At 39.8% G+C, this 18,704-nt stretch overlaps 2 protein-coding genes across 3 annotated transcripts in view; one reads left to right on the forward strand and one right to left on the reverse strand.

Annotated features, from left to right (window-relative positions):
• SMU1 (SMU1 DNA replication regulator and spliceosomal factor) overlaps positions 1-3,435 on the forward strand; it is a 28,198-nt gene extending 24,763 nt beyond the window's left edge. The window contains exons 11-12 of the mRNA XM_010967369.3: positions 1,652-1,804; positions 2,938-3,435. Of these exons, the coding sequence (XP_010965671.1) occupies positions 1,652-1,804; positions 2,938-3,036 (252 nt within the window). The 3' untranslated portion in view covers positions 3,037-3,435. The remainder of the gene's footprint in view (positions 1-1,651; positions 1,805-2,937) is intronic.
• Positions 3,436-8,572: 5,137 nt separating this feature from the next.
• Positions 8,573-18,270, reverse strand: DNAJA1 (DnaJ heat shock protein family (Hsp40) member A1). Of its 2 annotated transcripts, none has more exons than XM_010967368.3 (9): positions 18,114-18,270; positions 16,876-17,017; positions 16,544-16,721; positions 14,499-14,603; positions 13,529-13,756; positions 11,471-11,585; positions 10,091-10,206; positions 9,694-9,794; positions 8,573-8,956 (listed from the first exon to the last, which is right to left on the reverse strand). In XM_010967368.3, exons 2-9 carry the CDS (start codon positions 17,005-17,007, stop codon positions 8,738-8,740), a joined length of 1,194 nt encoding a protein of 397 aa, XP_010965670.1. In that variant the 5' UTR covers positions 17,008-17,017; positions 18,114-18,270; the 3' UTR covers positions 8,573-8,737. The 2 variants fall into 2 exon arrangements, with proteins under 2 accessions (XP_010965670.1, XP_045360570.1); XM_045504614.2 differs by lacking the exon at positions 18,114-18,270 and adding an exon at positions 17,216-17,312.
• Positions 18,271-18,704: the final 434 nt, after the last annotated feature.

Consider the following 18,704-nt stretch of genomic DNA (forward strand, 5'->3'; position numbering starts at 1 on the left):
TCTCTTCGGCATCTCAGAAGTTATCTCCTTTCCCCAGGGTGATTATGCTCTTTGCATCCTTTGGATAAATGAGACTGTCTTTAGGCCTCCTTCAGAAAACCTCACTGAAAATTTTAAGATGTAATAATCCCTGTGTAGGAGAGAAACAGTGTGTGCCTTACCAGCTTGGGACGTCTCCTAGCTACCATATGATCTGAGGTGGAACTCCAGTAGGAGAAGAGCAACAGTGTCTTCACGATGTGTATTTGCAATCAGAACCTCACTTTTTAGCACCAGGGACACAGGAACAAGGTTGAGGTCTCAAGCCTTGAGAATGTGTTGTGATGCTGCTGAAATGTTGGCCTGGGCACTTGGTGATCCTGCTGAGCATGGAGAAGACCCACGGGCTGATGAATGGATCTCTCTCTCCATTGTTTGAGTCCCTATAAATGATAAACTGGTACTTTGGATTCCATGGTTGGGATGGCTGGTCTGTAGTATCTGCTGGGACATTGCATAATAGTCATAGCTGCCCACTTCTAGTTTTCTGTTTGCTTTTTAAAAACTTAAAAATAAATTTGTTTTTAGATTCACAAAAGACGTTGCAAAAACAGGGGGAGGGTATAGCTCAGTGGTAGAGTGCGTGCCTAGCATGCATGAGGCCCTGGATTCAATCCCCAGTATCTTGCATCTAAAAAATAAGTAAATCTAATTACCCCCACTAGAAAATAAATAAAACATTAAAAAAAAAAGGGGGGGGCCAAAAAGAAGTTGCAAAAACAGATCAGAGTTCCTGTATTCTTTTCCCCTGCATCCCCCAATGATGATGTTATCATTATATAACCATTATACAATTATCAAAGCCAGGAAATTGACATCGGTACAGTATTATTAATCCAAATACAATCCTGATTTAGATTTCACTGGTTTTTAACATGCATTCATTTTTGAGGTAGGACATGAATAGTTCTGTGAAATTTCATCTCGTGTTGTTTTATGTAACCACCACTTTCATCTTATGTGTTGACTTACGTAACGGCCACAGTCAAGATACAGAACTGTTCATCACCCCCAAAGAAACTCCCCCGTGCTACACTTTTATAGTTAAACCCTTCCCTCGCAGTCAGAGCCCCTGGCAACCACTGATCTCTTCCATTATAATTTTTCATTTTGAGAATAGTAAATGGAATCATACATAACCTTTTGAGATCGGTTTTCTCAACTTGATTTATGATTATTTTAATGGTATATATAACTAGAGCAAGTCCTGGAGACAGATTTCTATCATGAATGGGGAGGGCATCCCATTCTGTTAGAAAAAGGAAACGGAAGCATGGGTCCACAGAGCACTGAGAACTGGTATATGTTGATTTAGGAAATTGTGTGATAATCATTTTGCTTCTGGGTAAAATGGCCCAGTAGACTATTAAAGAGCAGGATTGGTGACTTGGGACATCTGAATTGTAAAATTCTGCCACTGACTTCAGATAGCTTATCCTTTGAATATTGCCCAGGCCAGAGGATCTAGCACACGGTGAATGGAATTGGTAATCTAGTTATAAATGACAGTAAACCAAAGTACAAAATAAAAGAGATGTCGGTTTAAACTGCTGCAGTAGAACTGTTGCTAATCCATGTTTTATTTTACCTTGGGTGTTGTGTTATGATCTAGATTGTCAGAAGCTTCAGCTCTGGAAAGAGAGAAGGTGGTGACTTTGTTTGCTGTGCCCTTTCTCCCCGTGGGGAATGGATCTACTGTGTAGGGGAGGACTTTGTGCTCTACTGTTTCAGCACAGTCACTGGCAAACTGGAGAGAACTTTGACAGTAAGTATTACTGATTTAAGGCCATCTACAGAAATTAGGTTAATGCTTGTCTTTCTGAACTCTGAAGTAAACCTTTCCAGCCTGCTATCAGTGTGAACCCTGGTATAAAAAAATTAAAAAATTAATCACTAAATATAGGGCCCATAGTAACTGTATGGAATTATCTCTTGTATCCTTTAGTGAGCCCTCAGCTTCAAGTGGATAGGATGGAAAGCAGAAAAGAAGGGAACAAGCCAGCTAGATTAGTCAGACCTTCCCCAGAGCAATTGGAGAGTGGCAGATATAGCTAGTCCTCTCCCATGTCCTTTTAAAGGTAAATTATTTACGTATTATCCTATCAAACCAATTATGATATTTTAAGCAGCTCTGTGGTGTAAGTCAGTAGTATGAGTAATTAATGGCAACTGCTGTAACAATCTTCAAATCTCAGTGGCCTAGCACAATGAAAGTTTCTCTCATGTCACAGTGTGATAGAAGTTGCATCATCTTCCTCTGTCTTTAAGATGCGCCGTTTGGAATACGTGGCCTCTGAGATCTTAGGAGAAATGATAACTGGAGGGGTATATTGGATGTTTTTAAAGACCCACGTCTGGAAGTGGTTTTTATTAATCTGTTCCTCATTCATTTTTGGTTAGAATTCAGTCACGTGCCCACAGCCCAAATGCAAGGGGTGTGGGGGTGGCAGGGAAAATGTAGTCATCTGTGGTCCAGGAAGGAGTGGTCTGGCTAATGTATGAAAAATTACACACATACCTCTGTTAGAGAATAATCTCACCTCAAATTGTTCAAGTGAACTTTTGGTATACCTGCCCTGTGAAGCCTCCAGTACAGATTGAAGATGTGAACATAACAATGTGGTTTTCCAACTCAGAAAATACTGAGTTCCCAGAGTTGAAGGAATTGTTTGGTCTCAGAGACTGTCTTGGCCTAGGACCAGCTGTAGTGCTCAAGTGTATATAGCCTCTTTTTTGGTTTCTGTTTGTTTAGCCCTTTCTGGGGCTACCTTAGGCTTGAATCCTTTGGTGAGAGGTAGAAGCTTCACTCTTCTTTCCACTCAGCTCTGGAAGCTTCTTCAGGCTGGTTTTGTTATAGACTTACCTATATGCCCTAACCGTGTGCTTTACGTATTCCAGGTTCATGAGAAGGATGTAATTGGTATTGCACATCACCCTCATCAGAACTTGATTGCTACTTACAGTGAAGATGGACTCCTAAAACTCTGGAAGCCCTAAATTTAACTTTTCTCTTTAACTACCCTGAGAGCATGTACTTAAATGGAGACATATTCATGTGCTGCCCCCCACGCTTTTTTTTTTAAAGGCCAGCTTTCCTAAGCAGATTGTCTGAATTAGGCACAAGAGTAATTTTGTGAAAATTCATGTAGTGGTTACCCTTTTTTAAAATATGTAAGGTATTTGCTTATCTGTTCCTAATTGGGGCAGTCACTTAATGTTCTCAGTATCTTTTACCTGTAGGGTGAGATACTGGTATTTCTAGGAAAAAACTGTACTCCTTTGATTATTTGAAATGCTGATTAAAATGGGCCTTCTACAGTAAAACTTATTAACTATCCCAAATACAGTAGCTGTTCCATTTTTTTAAGATGTTAATAAACTTTACACCTTTCTGGAGGTTTTGTTCTTAAATGTAAGTACTCGTCTAGTTATGTTTACTTAGAGGCACATTATTATCCCTGAATCTTAAGTACAGCAGGAAGTCAACTCTTGGGTAGAATGACTGAATGTAAAAAGGTCATGTGTTGAATAGCATCTTTATTTCATTGCCTTCACCCGTGCACTCCTTTTTCTTAGCTGTGCCTGCTCGTGTGTTGAGTCCAGAGAATATCCTCTCCATCTCATAGACAGAACTAGTTGTAGGATCCACTATGAGAATTCCATTTTGAGTATCCTCTTTGTTTTTAAAGGAAGGTTTGGCATTGAAAATATGCTGTTCTGAAAAATTAGAAAAGCACCTGAAATTTAGCGAAGTCTTTTTTGCTATGTGCATCATTACCAGTTAAAGGAAAAAAATTAAGCCAACAAAACCCTTGAAAATATTTTGTATGTGGCTCTTTTCTGTTTCAACCATTCAACCAAAGATGTATGGAGTGCCTGTGTTGATGTGTGAAGGTACTGTGCTAGGTACCCATTTCAAGAAAGTTAGGGCTTATCTGTGTAGGCCTTTATGTCTCCTTTTAATTTTCCCAATTACTAGGTACAAAATTAGTGGGGAAGATTTTGCAGTCTTACGATGGTCCCTTAAAACACAGCCTCATCATGTATTGGGGATCAGCTATACCTAGCACATGGTACTGCTCAGTATTTGCTGAATAATTCTTAACAGCACTATGAATTCCTTCTTTCCCACTCATATTCCCAAAACTTTTGTCCCTTTGCCACAAAACCTGCAGCTTTTCCACGGGATGTCATTTGCTGCCGTTCTGAGAGGTGAACAATAGCCACAACTCTATGTGAACATATCCTGTTCCTCCCCAAAGAAGCTTTCACTTAAGGTAAAAAAAAAATAGCTTATACTAAACAAAACAAAAACCTTAGGAAAAAGTTAGAAAAAAGTTCCTTTACAAAATTGGGAGTTTTGATTTAGCCTATGGCCTCAAACTGGCAATTACGAGATGCATATTTTGTGCCAAGGCTCATGGAGAGCAAGAATCTAGTCAGCACCTCCTAGGAATTTTTATCAGACACCTCTACTCCTGCACCTAATGTTGAGGATGGCTTAAAAGACCAGTTTCTGTCAGAGGATAGGGGAGAAAAAGCAGGTTAACAGGATTAAGGTTATTGGGGTTAAGAGAAAATCAGGGGTTTTTTTTTTTTTTTGGATAATGGGAGGGGCATTATCTAGACCTACTGGGTTAGGAAAGGCTTCCTTGGAGGGATTAACCATAAAAGGAGCATCAGGAGCTGAAGGGCATGCCACACTAACCCAAGGGGTCCGTATGCCCCTGGGCTAAGCAGCAAGGAACTGTGAGAATGGGATGGGCACCTGGGGTCTCACCCCTGGCAGGAAGTGGCTGGCTGGCTGGAGGCATCTACTGGAGCCACTGGGCTGCTGTTCAGTGTACAAATTGACAGAGGCTAATGGAGTGGATAGCAGCTGGATAGCCATCAATGGCCATTTTCTGTTGGTTCTCAAGGAGCTGCTGTGCTGCAGCCCACCTATTTAACTGATACTCTCGATACTCTTCTCCAGGACTTGAAACTCAAAATACGTGGCATTAAAGTTAACTCCATGAATTGTTCCCCCACTCACCTGTTGAATTAATGACTCTAGAACACCACCACCTAATACCTCACAGCATATTATTAAAAAATAACATCTCAGGTACAATTCAGTATCTTCTCCAGGAATTTATTTTTCAACTTGCATTACTACCATTAATAGCATTTATCAAGACGCTCCTTACTATGTAAGCAGCCTTAATTCTCAGAACCACTTTAAGAGCAGCAGCCTATTCTGATTCCCGTAATACACATTAGGAAACAGGTTTCCAGAGGTTCCATACCTTGCTCCTGGAACTGAAAACCAGGTCGGATTCCAAAGCTCACTTTCTTTACTCTTTTCCAATCTAGATGCTGTCAGTTTCTTCTCAGTCTTGAGGTTTGGGCAAAGAATCCATGGACTATTTCTCCACATTCTGTTAATAACTTATCTAAACTGAACACAGGCAGTGAGATGAATAGAAAGAATACTGAATTACAAGAACCTGGATTCCAGTCTTTGCTGTCATTTTTCACTTAGGACAGACAGAGCTGTGGTTCTGAGTGTTAACCTGGTAACTTGTTTGAGAGGCAGATTTCTCAGGTCCTACCCTAGACCTACATAATCAGAAAGAGCAGCAGTGAGGCTCAGCAAGCATGCTCACATTTGAGAACCTGTAGACATAGAGGGCATTTTCATTCACAAGTTGGGTGTTTTAATTCTTGTTCTGTCAGTCCTCAAAGGTTGCTGAGATAACCAGATAGGTGGCAGAGGTACAAAATTTCAGAAACCCTTCAGAGCACACCTGTGTTGCTCTAGCATGGTAGCATTTTTCATTTAGCGTGCTTTCAGAGCACGTGCTTCATCTTCACACATTATTTCAGAAGACAGGAAATTATCATACATGGTATATGTCTAGGCTGGGAGGCTCCCTTGGCCTGAAACAAACTTGGCAATAGCAAGGCCTGCCATTATTTGACCGTCTCCAGCCATTTTAACAGTGGCATTACTGTTCTAGGTGATAAATATAACCATGTCCCCATGGTGGTGGTATAGAACCTTGACTGTATGTAACCATCCTGTTGCTTAGGCTACACCCTGCTCAACTACACCAAAACTCCTGGAGAGTGAGACACAAGTCATGTTTAAGCTTCCCAGGTTAACTCCAATTGTAGCCCAAGGTTGAGAGCCAGTACTAAAGGTGGAGAAAGATCTCTCATTTCACAAAAGATGTGCCACCATCTTCCACAAGGGCCCTTGTGGGACATAATCAGCTTCTATTCTTACACTCTGCAAGTATGAATGGACAGGGGAAGCATAACAAAGCGTTAGTGGTGGGGGCCAGGAACTACACTTACATGGATGCACTTGTATTTCTATAACAACCCTGGCTAGAATTCCAAACAGGCATTATTTGTTTTTTAGTTTTTACAGACTACAAACTTGTCAGTTTCTGCCTCTCCAGGTTGTAACTATTTTTTCTTCTAGTGGTTTCTATTTTAAGTTTTTAACTGTAGTGAAACAAAAGTAAAGCATGCTCAACCATTTTTAAGTGTATAATTAAGTAGCATTAATGATTATTAAAAACTATGTTGTGCAAACCATCACTGTATTTTCAAAACTTTAACCACCCCAAACAAACAATTAAGCACACGCTAACTTTCCATTCCTCTTCCTCCCAGCCCTTGGTAATCTCTGCCTCTATGAATTTGCTTAAGTATTTCATACATGGAAGTCGTTTTCTATCACATACATATGTAACACATTTTGTTTACCCACCTGTTGGACACATGAGTTGTTTCCCCTTTGGCTATTATGAATAAGGATACAATAAACATAGGCACACATTTATCTGAATCAAGGAATGGTATTACAGGGTCATATGGTAAATTCCATGTTTGGCTTTTTGAAGAGCTGCTGAAGTTTTCCACAGAAACTGCACCATTTTATATGCTCACCAATTCATTTTGGATTGAAGGTGTGAACTGGTATATATATCACTGTAAGTTTCACTGTATTTCTCTCATGACTGGTAATACGGAAAGCCTCATGTAAGGATTTTTGTAGTTTTCAAAATGTTTTTTAAATGCATTACAATACAGGCTTATAGAACTTTTTAGAATCTGTAATATAAATAAATTCAATAAAAACTAAAATTTGTCAACTATTATTTTGAATATTTGTTTTCCTTTCCCGAACACCTTCATATCCAAATACGAGGGGTAGCTGTCTGGCCACAGACTAAAAGAAGATAACTCAAGAAACACAAGAGAGAGAGGCTATCAATTAAGAATGTTACTATGACAAGAAATACTGAAGGTTTGGGAAATTTGCACTTTATAGGAAGTTTGTCTCTCCTTTTTAAACTCAAGTGTTCTGAGGAGAACTTAAGTTGTGGGTTACTTCCGGGTTAGAAATAAACACCTCCTGATTATGGGAGATACAGAACCAGAGCAGGATAAGTAAGCAAAAAGTTCTCATATTCTCTCGCACTCCAGTGTTTGTCAAGATTTTTAAGCCCCCCCCCCTTCCTTTTTCGCTCTTACTCACCCCTCCATTTTCACTCCCCACCCTTGTTTAGTATTAAAACATTAAACTATGGCTAAATAGTATTGTTTGTATTACTCATTTTAACTAGTTAAATGAAAAATTACCTACCTTACTGAAAAGCCAGTATTTTAAGCTGGGAAAAAAAAGCCTGCTGGTGACACACTGGACATGCTTTGTAATCAGTGTATTAAGGAGACATCCATACATTTCAAGAATTGCTTAAATTCTGATATCCAGATTTAAGCTTGTGAACAAATGACTTAAACATACAATTAAAGCTATTTGTCATAATTTGCTATACTACCAACATTAAATTACAGTTACTCTGGAGCATAAGTTAAATGGTTTGAAGTAAGCCTGTAACATACTGCAGAACACCTTATCTCATACATACAAAGTACTTCTCCATGTAATGGTTTCATCACTCTAATTTCTAAGTTACCCTGCTCCAGAAGTCACTACTTTGAGGCTTATCGTGGTCCAAAGAGAAGGGAAAAAAATAACCAGGACCGATAGTTATCTATATTAAAAGATGGCACAGCAGAAGGGAATGCAATTCTACAAATGCAAGCCCTCAAGAAGCAGCATGTCATGATAAACCCCTTTTTAGAAAGGTATCATTTCTATCACTGATACCACAGGCTAAATTAAATCATATAGCATGCCATCTTCAAGTAACAACTAAGGCAATAGAATAAATGCGGAGGCATCACAATGAATCCCACTTAATACAACTATACAGACCAACACTTCTCTACAAATTAAGTTGTCCGATTGCCAGTTAAATACAGTTTTAACTTCATAGCTTAACAATAAGGGTCATACACTGAAGTCAATACATACACCTAGCATTTCAGTCTAAGCTAGTCCATGTACACAGCTGAAATGAATTACAAGGTATGACCTAACAAATGCTAGGGGAAACTTTTTTAAGGAAGTTTTTACAGGTATTGAACTTATCTTGCACACTAAAGTCATCATACATACAGGGCAAAGTCAGAGCTTTTATATTCGAGTTTATTCTTCATTTAACTTTTAAAACACTACTATAGTTGAATATTAAAACAAAAACAATAGCAAGTAGTGAGCATATGATGATGATAGTCCTTCACTCATTCACTACTGCAAATAAAATACCAGTGGTGAGTGTGCTCACTGGCCCCATTAAGAGGTCTGACACTGAACACCTCCCCGAGGATGATGTTCATCATCCTCATATGCTTCTCCATTGTAATGGCGCCGTCTTTCCTGATTTGGATCAAAGTCCACTAGTTCTACCTGGTCCATTTCATCAGTCTCTTCTACTTCCTTCCTCTCAGGTAGGAGTTTTTCCAGCAAAGAGAGTTTATCGGGGGAGAGAAAGCCATTCTCAGGAAAGTTTACCTATAAAAAGAAATTTCTACTTTAAGCCCAATTGAGTTAAGTTACTTCATCCTTGGAGCTCCTTAGACAAATTACCATTGACCCATTTTCCCCCAGAAAAACACACACAACCACATTATCTTTTGGTAAATCTGCCAATTCCAGGTTAGAACACAAGTTCTAAAAAGGCATATGTCACCTAGTATTCTGAGCTGGAGCTCAAGGCACATTAAAAAAAAATGACCCTAGTAACCTGCACTATAATGAACATAGTTCTATTCAGCAAATAATTTTTAATGGGAGAACTCATCCTAAAATGCATTCTAATCCCTTCTAATGGGTAATTTAAACAAAGCTACTCTTACTCAAAAAGGGAGCCCCTTACCCAAAAATGTTTTAATAAAATGTTAAATTTGTACGTCCGACGCCAATTTAAAATTGAGGGAAATGACTGGGTTGTTCCAAGAACCATTCTATTAACAGTCATTGCAGTATTTTGCCCAAAACCCATACTAGCTACTGCACTTCTGCTGAACTTTAATATTCTAGTTTTAGCCTTTCATTAGTAATATACCCACTTGCCACACACCCCTCCTCTGCCAATCTTTGAATTGCCAATGATGCAAGTAAGTCAATCACAACTTGAAGAATTCTCAATATGAAAGGAATACTAGGTCTGGACAAGGGAGGATATAAATTTGTTGCTTCTGGCCATTCAGAATCATTCTCAAACATTCCTAGAGTACTTTATAGCTTACCTTAAATTCAATGATTAGGCGACCCTTTTCATATGGTCTACGATAAATTGGCATGCCTTCATTTAGCACACACTTGATATCTCCATGCTTGACAATCTGACCTAAAAACATCGAAGCCAAAGTCTTTAAAATATAGTCACACTTTTATGAGACGGGGAAAAGAACAGAGGATGTCCTAGAGCTCAATGATAAAGGTAAATTAATGTTAAAGGATCTGGGTCTTGTTTATGGATTTTCTAGGGGCTTACAAAAGAGCCAAGAATGCACAATTTCAGCGCAGCTCAAGGTTGGATATGTACTGAGAAACTTAAATACTACTTTTCTCAGTGACTGTACAAGCTACCAGCAGACAATGAGAATACTAGAATAGAAAGAGAAGTTTATCTAGTTACCATACCTGGATGAGAAGTGATGACTATGGTTCGGTTGTCAAGAGTAGATATTGGCTTTTGGAAGCCACACAATGCCTCAACCAGCTGTATGTCCATACACATGAAAAGATCTTCTCCTCGTCTGTACAATATAAATATGGCATATACTTAGATTTTTCAAAGCACCAATGATTACAAGTACCAAAGCAGGCAATTCTAACAAAACATAAACTAAAACAAAAACAAAGGGTATCTTTCAAAAGACGCCCTTTCCCTTCCGTTCTAAAAACAGAGCTGAGAACTGCAAACAACAAACATATGGAACCTGCCAGCAGTTTCCTGGAGAAGGCTTCAGAATCCTTCCACACGTTCTAGGCAGCAACCTCTGCCACTTACCATCCCTGAATTGTTTCATTACCTAATTTTAAATCTAGTTTCTGACTGGGGGGAAAAAAAACCACCCTTCCAATAATGAGGCTAAAAGAAAGCAAACATACATAAAGGAGAGAGGACAAAGCCATTTAAGTGGAACACACCTCAGGCTAGGTCCTGGATTATTCAGGTCTATAAAACTAAGTAACGGGGATATGGCCAATTTCAAGGGATAGTAAGAATTTACTGATTACATGAAGTAATGCAGTGCCTGGCACATTATGAACACAATCTTCCATGAATACAATCTTTTATATTCAGTAACAGCCCACTTCCTCCTCATGCTTGACTTGACTTTCCAATTCATATTAGTAAGATATTTTGTAACATTTCCTATTATTGTTAAGACAGTATTCAATGAAAACCTATTCCTTTAGACGTCATTCCCAACAAACTCACTGGAACCCTATTTCAGTCCAGTGTTTTAAAATTAACCAATCTTTCTTGTGCTTCACTCTAGGTTCATCATAAACACAGAATTAAGTATTTTCTAACAGTAGACCTCAATCAACATTTTTTAGAGATGATTCGAGATACGTAAAATTAAAAGCAACCCAACTTATGAACTCAGGATTGAAGAAATTCATGAAAGCTTTAGGGCACTTATTTCACAATTAACTGCTTATACAAAAACTGGTGGCAAAGTTTTGCCTAATCCATCTTTTTATACTCTTACAAAACATCTCCAAATTGAAGTATATCCTTCAAAACCCAAATTAGGCAGTAATTTACCTAAATTTAGACAAAAGCTGATTACTTTTGTTTTTAGCATCTTTTAATATAGAAACATTAATGATTAACAATCTTTTATGAAAAATGTTACACATAACCTAACTCTCCTGGTATACTCTTCTAGGCTATTTCCAGGAAATGTGTTCCCAAAATAATGAAAAGCTCATTTAAATTAAAGAAAAATCCCCCAAACCCCAGATATGCAAGATGTTAGTTTTAGAGTATTTGATAAAAGTTTTTACCGAGTAAAAACAGCATGGTCCTTCTGATCTAAAACAATGATAATATCTCCTGGCTCCAGTCCTGGTTCTTGGTCTCCTTCACCATGGAATGTTATCTTCTGGCCATCTTTCATACCTAAAAACAAAAGACTAATTTTATACTCTTAACATCTAAGTTTAGAATCTCAACCTATAAAGAAACTCAGACGCATGTTTGTGTATGCATGAAAAAAAATGTTCAAGCGTTTGTGGAATCAAGTTTTACAGAACTGACCAAAAATGCCCACATGCTTAGGATCAGACCAGTTTCTTACTGAAGAAAGCTATCGTAGTGGAGAACGAATTCCAGAGGCAAACAAGTCAGGCTTCAAATCTCAGAGCTGCTATTTACTACTAGGCTGGATTACCCTGGGGAAGCAAGTTGCATAACCTTCCTAAGCATCAACTTTCCCACAGGGACCTACCTCTCCATCAGGGCTCATATGAGGACTAAATAAAAATTTCTATGTGGGCACCAAATCAATGACTGGCAAACATCATAACCATAAATGTTTTAACTATTTCATCATTTAAAAAATCTTAGTCAAATTATTTGTATTACATCTAATAGAAGCATAAATCAGACTTTCTTCCCTCAGGTATTAGCAATATTTATATACAGCAATGCATAAAACCTAAAAATTTCCAAAAACCATAATCCTTTTGAATGACGTTTAGTTCTCTTTAAAAAAAATTATGGCTAGACACTTTAAGACCATGTGTTTAGTGTCAAAAATACAGGGAAGTTTTCCCAATCAGGCAAATATTTCTAGGCCAACATATTCATACTGAGATTTCCTCCCTCTTACCTCTGGCCCACATGTTTTAGCTCACTAAGGGCTTACTTAACTAGCATCTCTTTAAACAGATGTTTTGCAGATCATTATACCGAAGCAGTAGCTCTGGATTTCCAGAAGCAATGACCACTGGGATGACCCAACAAGAGCAACTTTTGTTTCACTTTCTATTATGGAAAGTATTAAACCCATACCAAGCAGCCAACAGTACAATGAATCCCTATATATCCGTCAATATACATCTAATAATTATCAGCTCATGACTAGTGTTTCATGTATTATACACCTCTATCTGCATTCCCTCCATATATTTCCATTAAAATCCATACATATCAATTAATTCAAATACTTCAGTAAGTACCTCTAAAAAGATAAGGACTTACACCAAAAATACCACTATTACACACTGACAAAACCAAACAGTCAATCTTTAATCATTCACGAGGCCAAGTAACTGTCTCGCTACAGTAATGAAGCAATTTAACTCAGTTAAGTTTTGCTGGTAGTTTCACTGATGTGAAGAGCATGGGCAAGTACAGTATTTATAAACGGCTTCACTTGCAACTAATGCCCTCCTGAGTACATACTGTTGATAGCAAGAGGGGGGTCTTACCAGGTGGGGGAAAATTCAAACCCTACTAAACATGTGCCGATTACGAGGGAGAAAAATGGAGGAGGAGGAGTACCATGACTCACATGGTAGGATACTGTTGCAGGGGCTTACGTTAATGTAGATGTATATATCGATAAGATGTCCGCACCAGGTCAGTTCCCTATCAGTACATACTAGTCTTATCTTAAAATAACAAAGTCTGAAGAAGATAATGATGTTGATTATTTCAGAGTAGCAGAATTTATTCTGGGGGTTACATACATTTCTACAGTTTCTACAGTGAATATGTACTGCTGTAATACATTTTAAAACATTTTTTTATAAATTGACAGAATTAAGGAATTGGCAAAATAAAAGCAAATCCTAATGATATGAAAAGAAAATTTTAAGTTATAACCCAAAGCCCAAGAGGCAGAAACTGACCTGTATGTTTACATAATCTGTAAAAACCTTTAGAAAGTAGTATTCATAATCTAAGTTCTCACAAATAAGTTATAGGTCAAAGTACACCCATTCCCTACCCAGTAGTTCCTAAGGAACTAACCTGTTAGGATGGTCTTAACTATAAAAATGTTAATCAATTTGTCATAGCACTCGAGAGTCCAGAATAAAAAGTGGCTCAGAACTCACCTTTGTCAATGTGAACTTCTAGAATTTTCTTCTCTCGAACTATCTTCCTTCCATTGCAGCTTTTACATCTATCTTTAGGGCTGATCCTCTCCCCATGGCCCTGGCATTCCATGCATACAGACTGAATTTGCTGAACCATTCCAGGTCCTATCTGATGAATTCTTATTTGCATTCCAGTACCTCGGCAATTGGGACAGCACTCTACTGCTCCTTTCTTACCACCTCGGCCTAAGTAGTTTAAAAAGAAATTATGCTTGAATCAAGTATTGGACACAGTGATGAATGTTTTAATCAGATAGCCCCTAAACACTATACTTCGTTAATATTTTTTTCAAGGTCTGAGGGAAGGCTGCTTTAAGAATCTACAATTCAGCCTTTCATTTGATAAAAATATAGCTACAATCAGCTTCAGTTAACTATAAACATCTTGACTATTTTCCCAGGAAGTCATTTCAGAATTCTGGACTTCAAACATGTGTTCTCGAAGTACAATTCTAAAGACTACTTCATCTATAGATGAGAACATTTTAAAGAGCTTATTCTCTTTAGAAAACACTGTATTTCCAACAAATAACTTGGATTTATTTTAAAAAAATGAACAAGTTCATAGCCAATAATTTGACAACTGAGTATCCAAAAAGAAGACACTACATGAATCATATTACAGATTGTGAAGCCACTGGAATGCCTCTTAAGTTCTAGAGAATATAGGAAGTACTCATCTCTAAACAATGTTGGGGAAAAAAGGACACCAAATTAGATCAATCCCACCTGCATTCAAAGTACACACATAAAAGTGCTATTATTTTGCTAGTATTTCTCTTGGTGGTACATTTAGGTGATTTTCATACTTGCACTCTCCAAGATTAAGGTAGTGCAGTATTTTCAGTTTTATATACCCAGAAAGGCTTCATTCCCATTTTCTGGCTTCAGTCCTGTTTTCAGCTGTATTGCAACTATTAAGACATACCTTCACATTTGTCACAAATCACATTCTTTTGCAGAGCCAGTTTTCTCGTTGCACCATTATATAAATCTTCCAGGGTTACTGAGAGTTGATGCACAACATTTTTACCTACAACAAAATACTGGTCATTAAAAATCTAAGAAGCTGCATCTTGTGTTCAACTGCACTATAAAAATAAAGGATAATGAAAGATGAGCCCCACAGGGTATACATATGATCCTCAATTTATAATATAATCTCAAATGAGGAAAACTGGGTTAGATTAAGTAATCTATAAGAATTTAGTTGTGGCCATCCCACATTTATGGCAATCAAAAACAAACCGCAAAATCACTTCTTGAGAAAAACAGTGTTATTTAAATACACACATGTCACAATAAACTAACCAAACTGTTGTTCTGTCCTAATATATTCTTTGTATCTTTCATCTACTATGGTATTGAGCAACATGACCAATTACATCACCCAAAAACTCAGCACACCAAGTTCCAACAACTAATCAAGTTTAGCCAGAGAAGCTAATGTATTTACTCAGTCTCCACGGAAGAATTATCAATTCCTATTTCTTCCTGAAGTAGGAGCAGCACAATTACTGCTGGGCCAGCACTAACCGTTCAAAGGCTAGATTTCTCATTCTTTACCATAGTGTTGTCCAGTAGAACTTTCTGCAGTGATGGAGATGTTTTGTATCTTGTGCTATTCAACACAGTAGCCAGCAGTCACACATGACTTTTTAGCACATAAGTATGGCTATTGCAAACTAAGTAACTTAATTTTTATTTTTGTTTGAAGTAATCTAAATTTGATGTGGCAAGTGGCTACAAAGGAGTGGCTTGTCTCATCCCAGAAGGGGAAGTGGAAGGTGGAGATAAAGACAGAGGCTATACAAATGTAGTCACCTGCCAATAGTTAATAAGTTCCTACCTAGTGATTCTTCCACAAGGACTTTACCCACTATGAAATATTGCCTCACGCCTAAGTTTCACTTTTCAAACTCCTATCTGTGTAACATGCCTAAAGAACATTTTTAGCTCCCAATGAAAAGTGAAGTACCATTAACTATATCCTTCTGCTCCTAGATCCACCTTTACGTTCTGTATCAAAGCTCCATGTAGTTGGTTCTGCCATGCTAAAAGGTGCTCTTCTTACTTTATAGAGTTTAGGGTACAGAAAAGGAATAAAGCTTCTGAAATCTAAGCAAATATTTTCCAAAATCTCACTTTAAAAAATGATCTAAGCCACACAGGAGTCTGATTCTGATTGGGAATTGTTTTAAAGGTAAATTCCTTAAAAATAAATAAAACATAGCCCTTCCCTTTTAAGAAAATCTGAATAAACAATTTCCAGTCTTTCTGAATTCAAAAAAGCTCAAAAAGAAACTAACAGTTTGCCCATTCCTCCTAAAATAGGCTCTATCCATGAGTCCTTGTTTGTATCAACTATACTGGGAACAAAGTAAGCATTAACTGACCAAAACATTGTACTCCTATGAGCAATATTTCTACAGCCTGGAAACCACATTTCTGTTAAATGTTAAGAGTACATATCTCGATATAATAAAATTAAAGCAAGAACAAACAACACACTATTTGGAAGAATTAACCTGTGCTCCAATTCAGACCTGATGCCTGGCTATATATGACTTTGACAAAAATCTAGAATTCTGAACTAAATTCACTTTTGACTGAAAAAGGCCACTGTACCTCCCACTGGAGCTAAGGGGAGGGGGTATGAGGGTTGAGGGTCAAAGAAGATCTGCAAAATGGGTTTGGAAATTGTGTTCCTATACTTCATTCCTTTAATCCTTAATTACCTCACTCAAGTCACATGTACCCCAAGAGCTACAGAAGCACTGGTTAGCACTTCATTGGCTTAGCTATTTTTAGTTTCATCAAAACAAAGTAACTATACCATGAATCAAGGTGGCAGTTTACAGTCAGCAACATTATGCTACCATGTAAACAAGCATTTAAAATAGGTAAATTATCAACAATTTGCTCTGATCAGGGGCTAACTTTAATTTGCTACACGGGGACTGTTATTCTTACCTCTTCTTTCTCTCTGCATCCTTCCCCCTCCTCCAAAAAACATATCAAAGATATCCATAGGGGAGCCAAAACCGCCACCTGCTCCACCTTCTTTAATTGCCTGTTCTCCTCCTTTGTCATATAATTCCCTTTTCTTTGCATCAGAGAGCACTTCGTAAGCTTGAGAAATCTGTTTAAACTGTGAGAAAGGGGGTAAATTACACTCAAAAACCTTAAGTGTTACAAAGCACAGCCACTATATTACATACTCAATTTCATGCTGTAATGGAAATACCAAGCACCTGGCAAGAGCTACTCAGCTACATTAATGGATAGGTAGGTATACTACTTGCCTTCTCTCCTTCATTTGGATTCTTATCAGGGTGGTACTTCAAGGCCAGTTTCCTATAGGCCTTTTTCAATTCTTCGTGGGTGGCATTGGGTTTAACCCCCAAAACATCATAGTAAGTGGTTTCTTTCACCATTTTCTACAGCCTGGAATAAGAAAATTCCATTTTAACCGACTTTCAACTGGTAGTTTTAATCAGTAAAATCAGAGTTTAGGCAAAGAAATATATTCTCCGACAAATTTGATTTTAAGAGGATTGCCTTCTCTAAATTTCAGAGAAGGTTACAATTCGTTTGATAGTTCAGCCGTAAATGCTAACAGACTTCATACAAGCTCATAATTACCAAGGAATAATTCAAAAGCCTCCTATAGCAGCTGTTTCCCCTTCTCCCATATGAAAACCTCCACACTTCTGTGACCATTGTCTGGATTCTTCCCGTTTCCCTTCCCCAACAACTGCAGGGGGCAGTAAAGGAGCACTATTAGGCTCAGTCCACTAACATTACCTTTAGTAAATCTGAAGAACCATACACTTCCTAGAAAACACGTATGGGCACAAGGTGGGGAGTGTGCTTTATGACACTAACCCCACCAGCTCCAGAAAGCAAGCGCCCCTCTCCCTCAATCCGGAGGCTGTTTCTCAATCACAGGACCTACAGCTCCTTTGCTTCGACCGCCGAACGCCTCTCGCCCTCACAAGCAGGCGTAGTTTACATGTTGTTGCGGTTTCCCCTGCACTTGGCACCAAACTTTAGGGTTTCCTTCCTTTCACTCTCCCACCCAGGATCGAAGGGGTGAAAGAAGCCCAGCCCTCAACAAAGAGAAGTGACCAGAGAAGCGAAAGCCGCAGCCTCCGCCCGGCTCCTCCCGCAGCCCCTCGCCCCACGGCTCCTTCTGCGCGTGCGCGTAGGGTCGCCCACCATCTGTTCCCCCCGCACCCCCCCCCCCCACCAGCGAGCGCAGGCAGAGGGAAAGCCGGAGACGGCAGGTCCTTGGAGACCCCAGGCTACTCGGGACGTGGGGGAAGCTCCAGGAAAGGTCTCGGGCCAGTCGCTGCGCGCCGGCGAGGGTTGCCAGGGCACCCCTACCAGCCCTCCAGAAGCGAAATCGTGGATACAGGAACCGACAACCCTCCCGCCCACGCGGAGCCAACCGCCTCCCGACCCCGGCTCCATCCGGCCTCCCGGCGCCGCCAATGGCGCCGGCCTCGAGACGAGGGGAAGCGCGAGGGCTGAAACTCACCGGTGAGCGGGCCGAGGCCGGTGTTGGAGAGTGGAAAGGAGCGCCTTGCTGTGCGCAGCTGGGGCAGCCACCGCTCCTCCGCCTCTCACCGAGCGTTCTGGAAAGTTCCGCCCGGCGCGCCGCAGCCGTCGTCTTTTGTAGCCGAGCCCAGGCGCGTCACCCACCGGAAGTCCCACCCCTCCTGCCGCTGCCTCGCCCCGCGGTTGTCTGGGCAACGGCGCGGGGGCTCTTGGGCTGTGCCGAAGGGCCTTGTGGGGGTGGGCGCAAGCCTGGGTTCCTGGCGCTTGTGGAACTTTCTGGAGTCCCTACCTCCACCCACTGGGCCCCGGAGTGAGGGAGTATCGGGCGAGAGTTGGGGTTGCCCCGACCACTGCAGTTCTGGGCCAACTCGGGATTCCCAAATCTGTGCGGCCGCGGCCGCCTGAGGGCTCTGAAGACTCGGGAACAGGGCCCCGGGCAGGGGCTGTGTGTCGAACGGGAACCTGAGAACAAAGCCGTGCCGCATCTCCCTCCTCCCCGCCGGCACCTGATTCGTCTCGGCGTCTCTAACCGGCTTATCTCTTAGCTTTGAGGTCTGGGAAACCGCGGAGC

Source organism: Camelus bactrianus, chromosome 4, assembly GCF_048773025.1.
Source record: "Camelus bactrianus isolate YW-2024 breed Bactrian camel chromosome 4, ASM4877302v1, whole genome shotgun sequence".
NCBI classification, from domain to species: Eukaryota; Metazoa; Chordata; class Mammalia; order Artiodactyla; family Camelidae; genus Camelus; species Camelus bactrianus.

What these genes read in the sequence shown, in the direction of transcription:
- DNAJA1 (XM_010967368.3), bottom strand. Translation starts at nt 17,007, where the DNA reads ATGGTGAAAGAAACCACTTACTATGATGTTTTGGGGGTTAAACCCAAT. An exon ending in GATTTGTGACAAATGTGAAG is followed by an intron (nt 13,757 to 14,498) that starts GTATGTCTTAAT and finishes TAAACTACTTAG; the next exon opens with GCCGAGGTGGTAAGAAAGGA. An exon ending in GCCTAATCATTGAATTTAAG is followed by an intron (nt 8,957 to 9,693) that starts GTAAGCTATAAA and finishes TTCTTTTTATAG; the next exon opens with GTAAACTTTCCTGAGAATGG.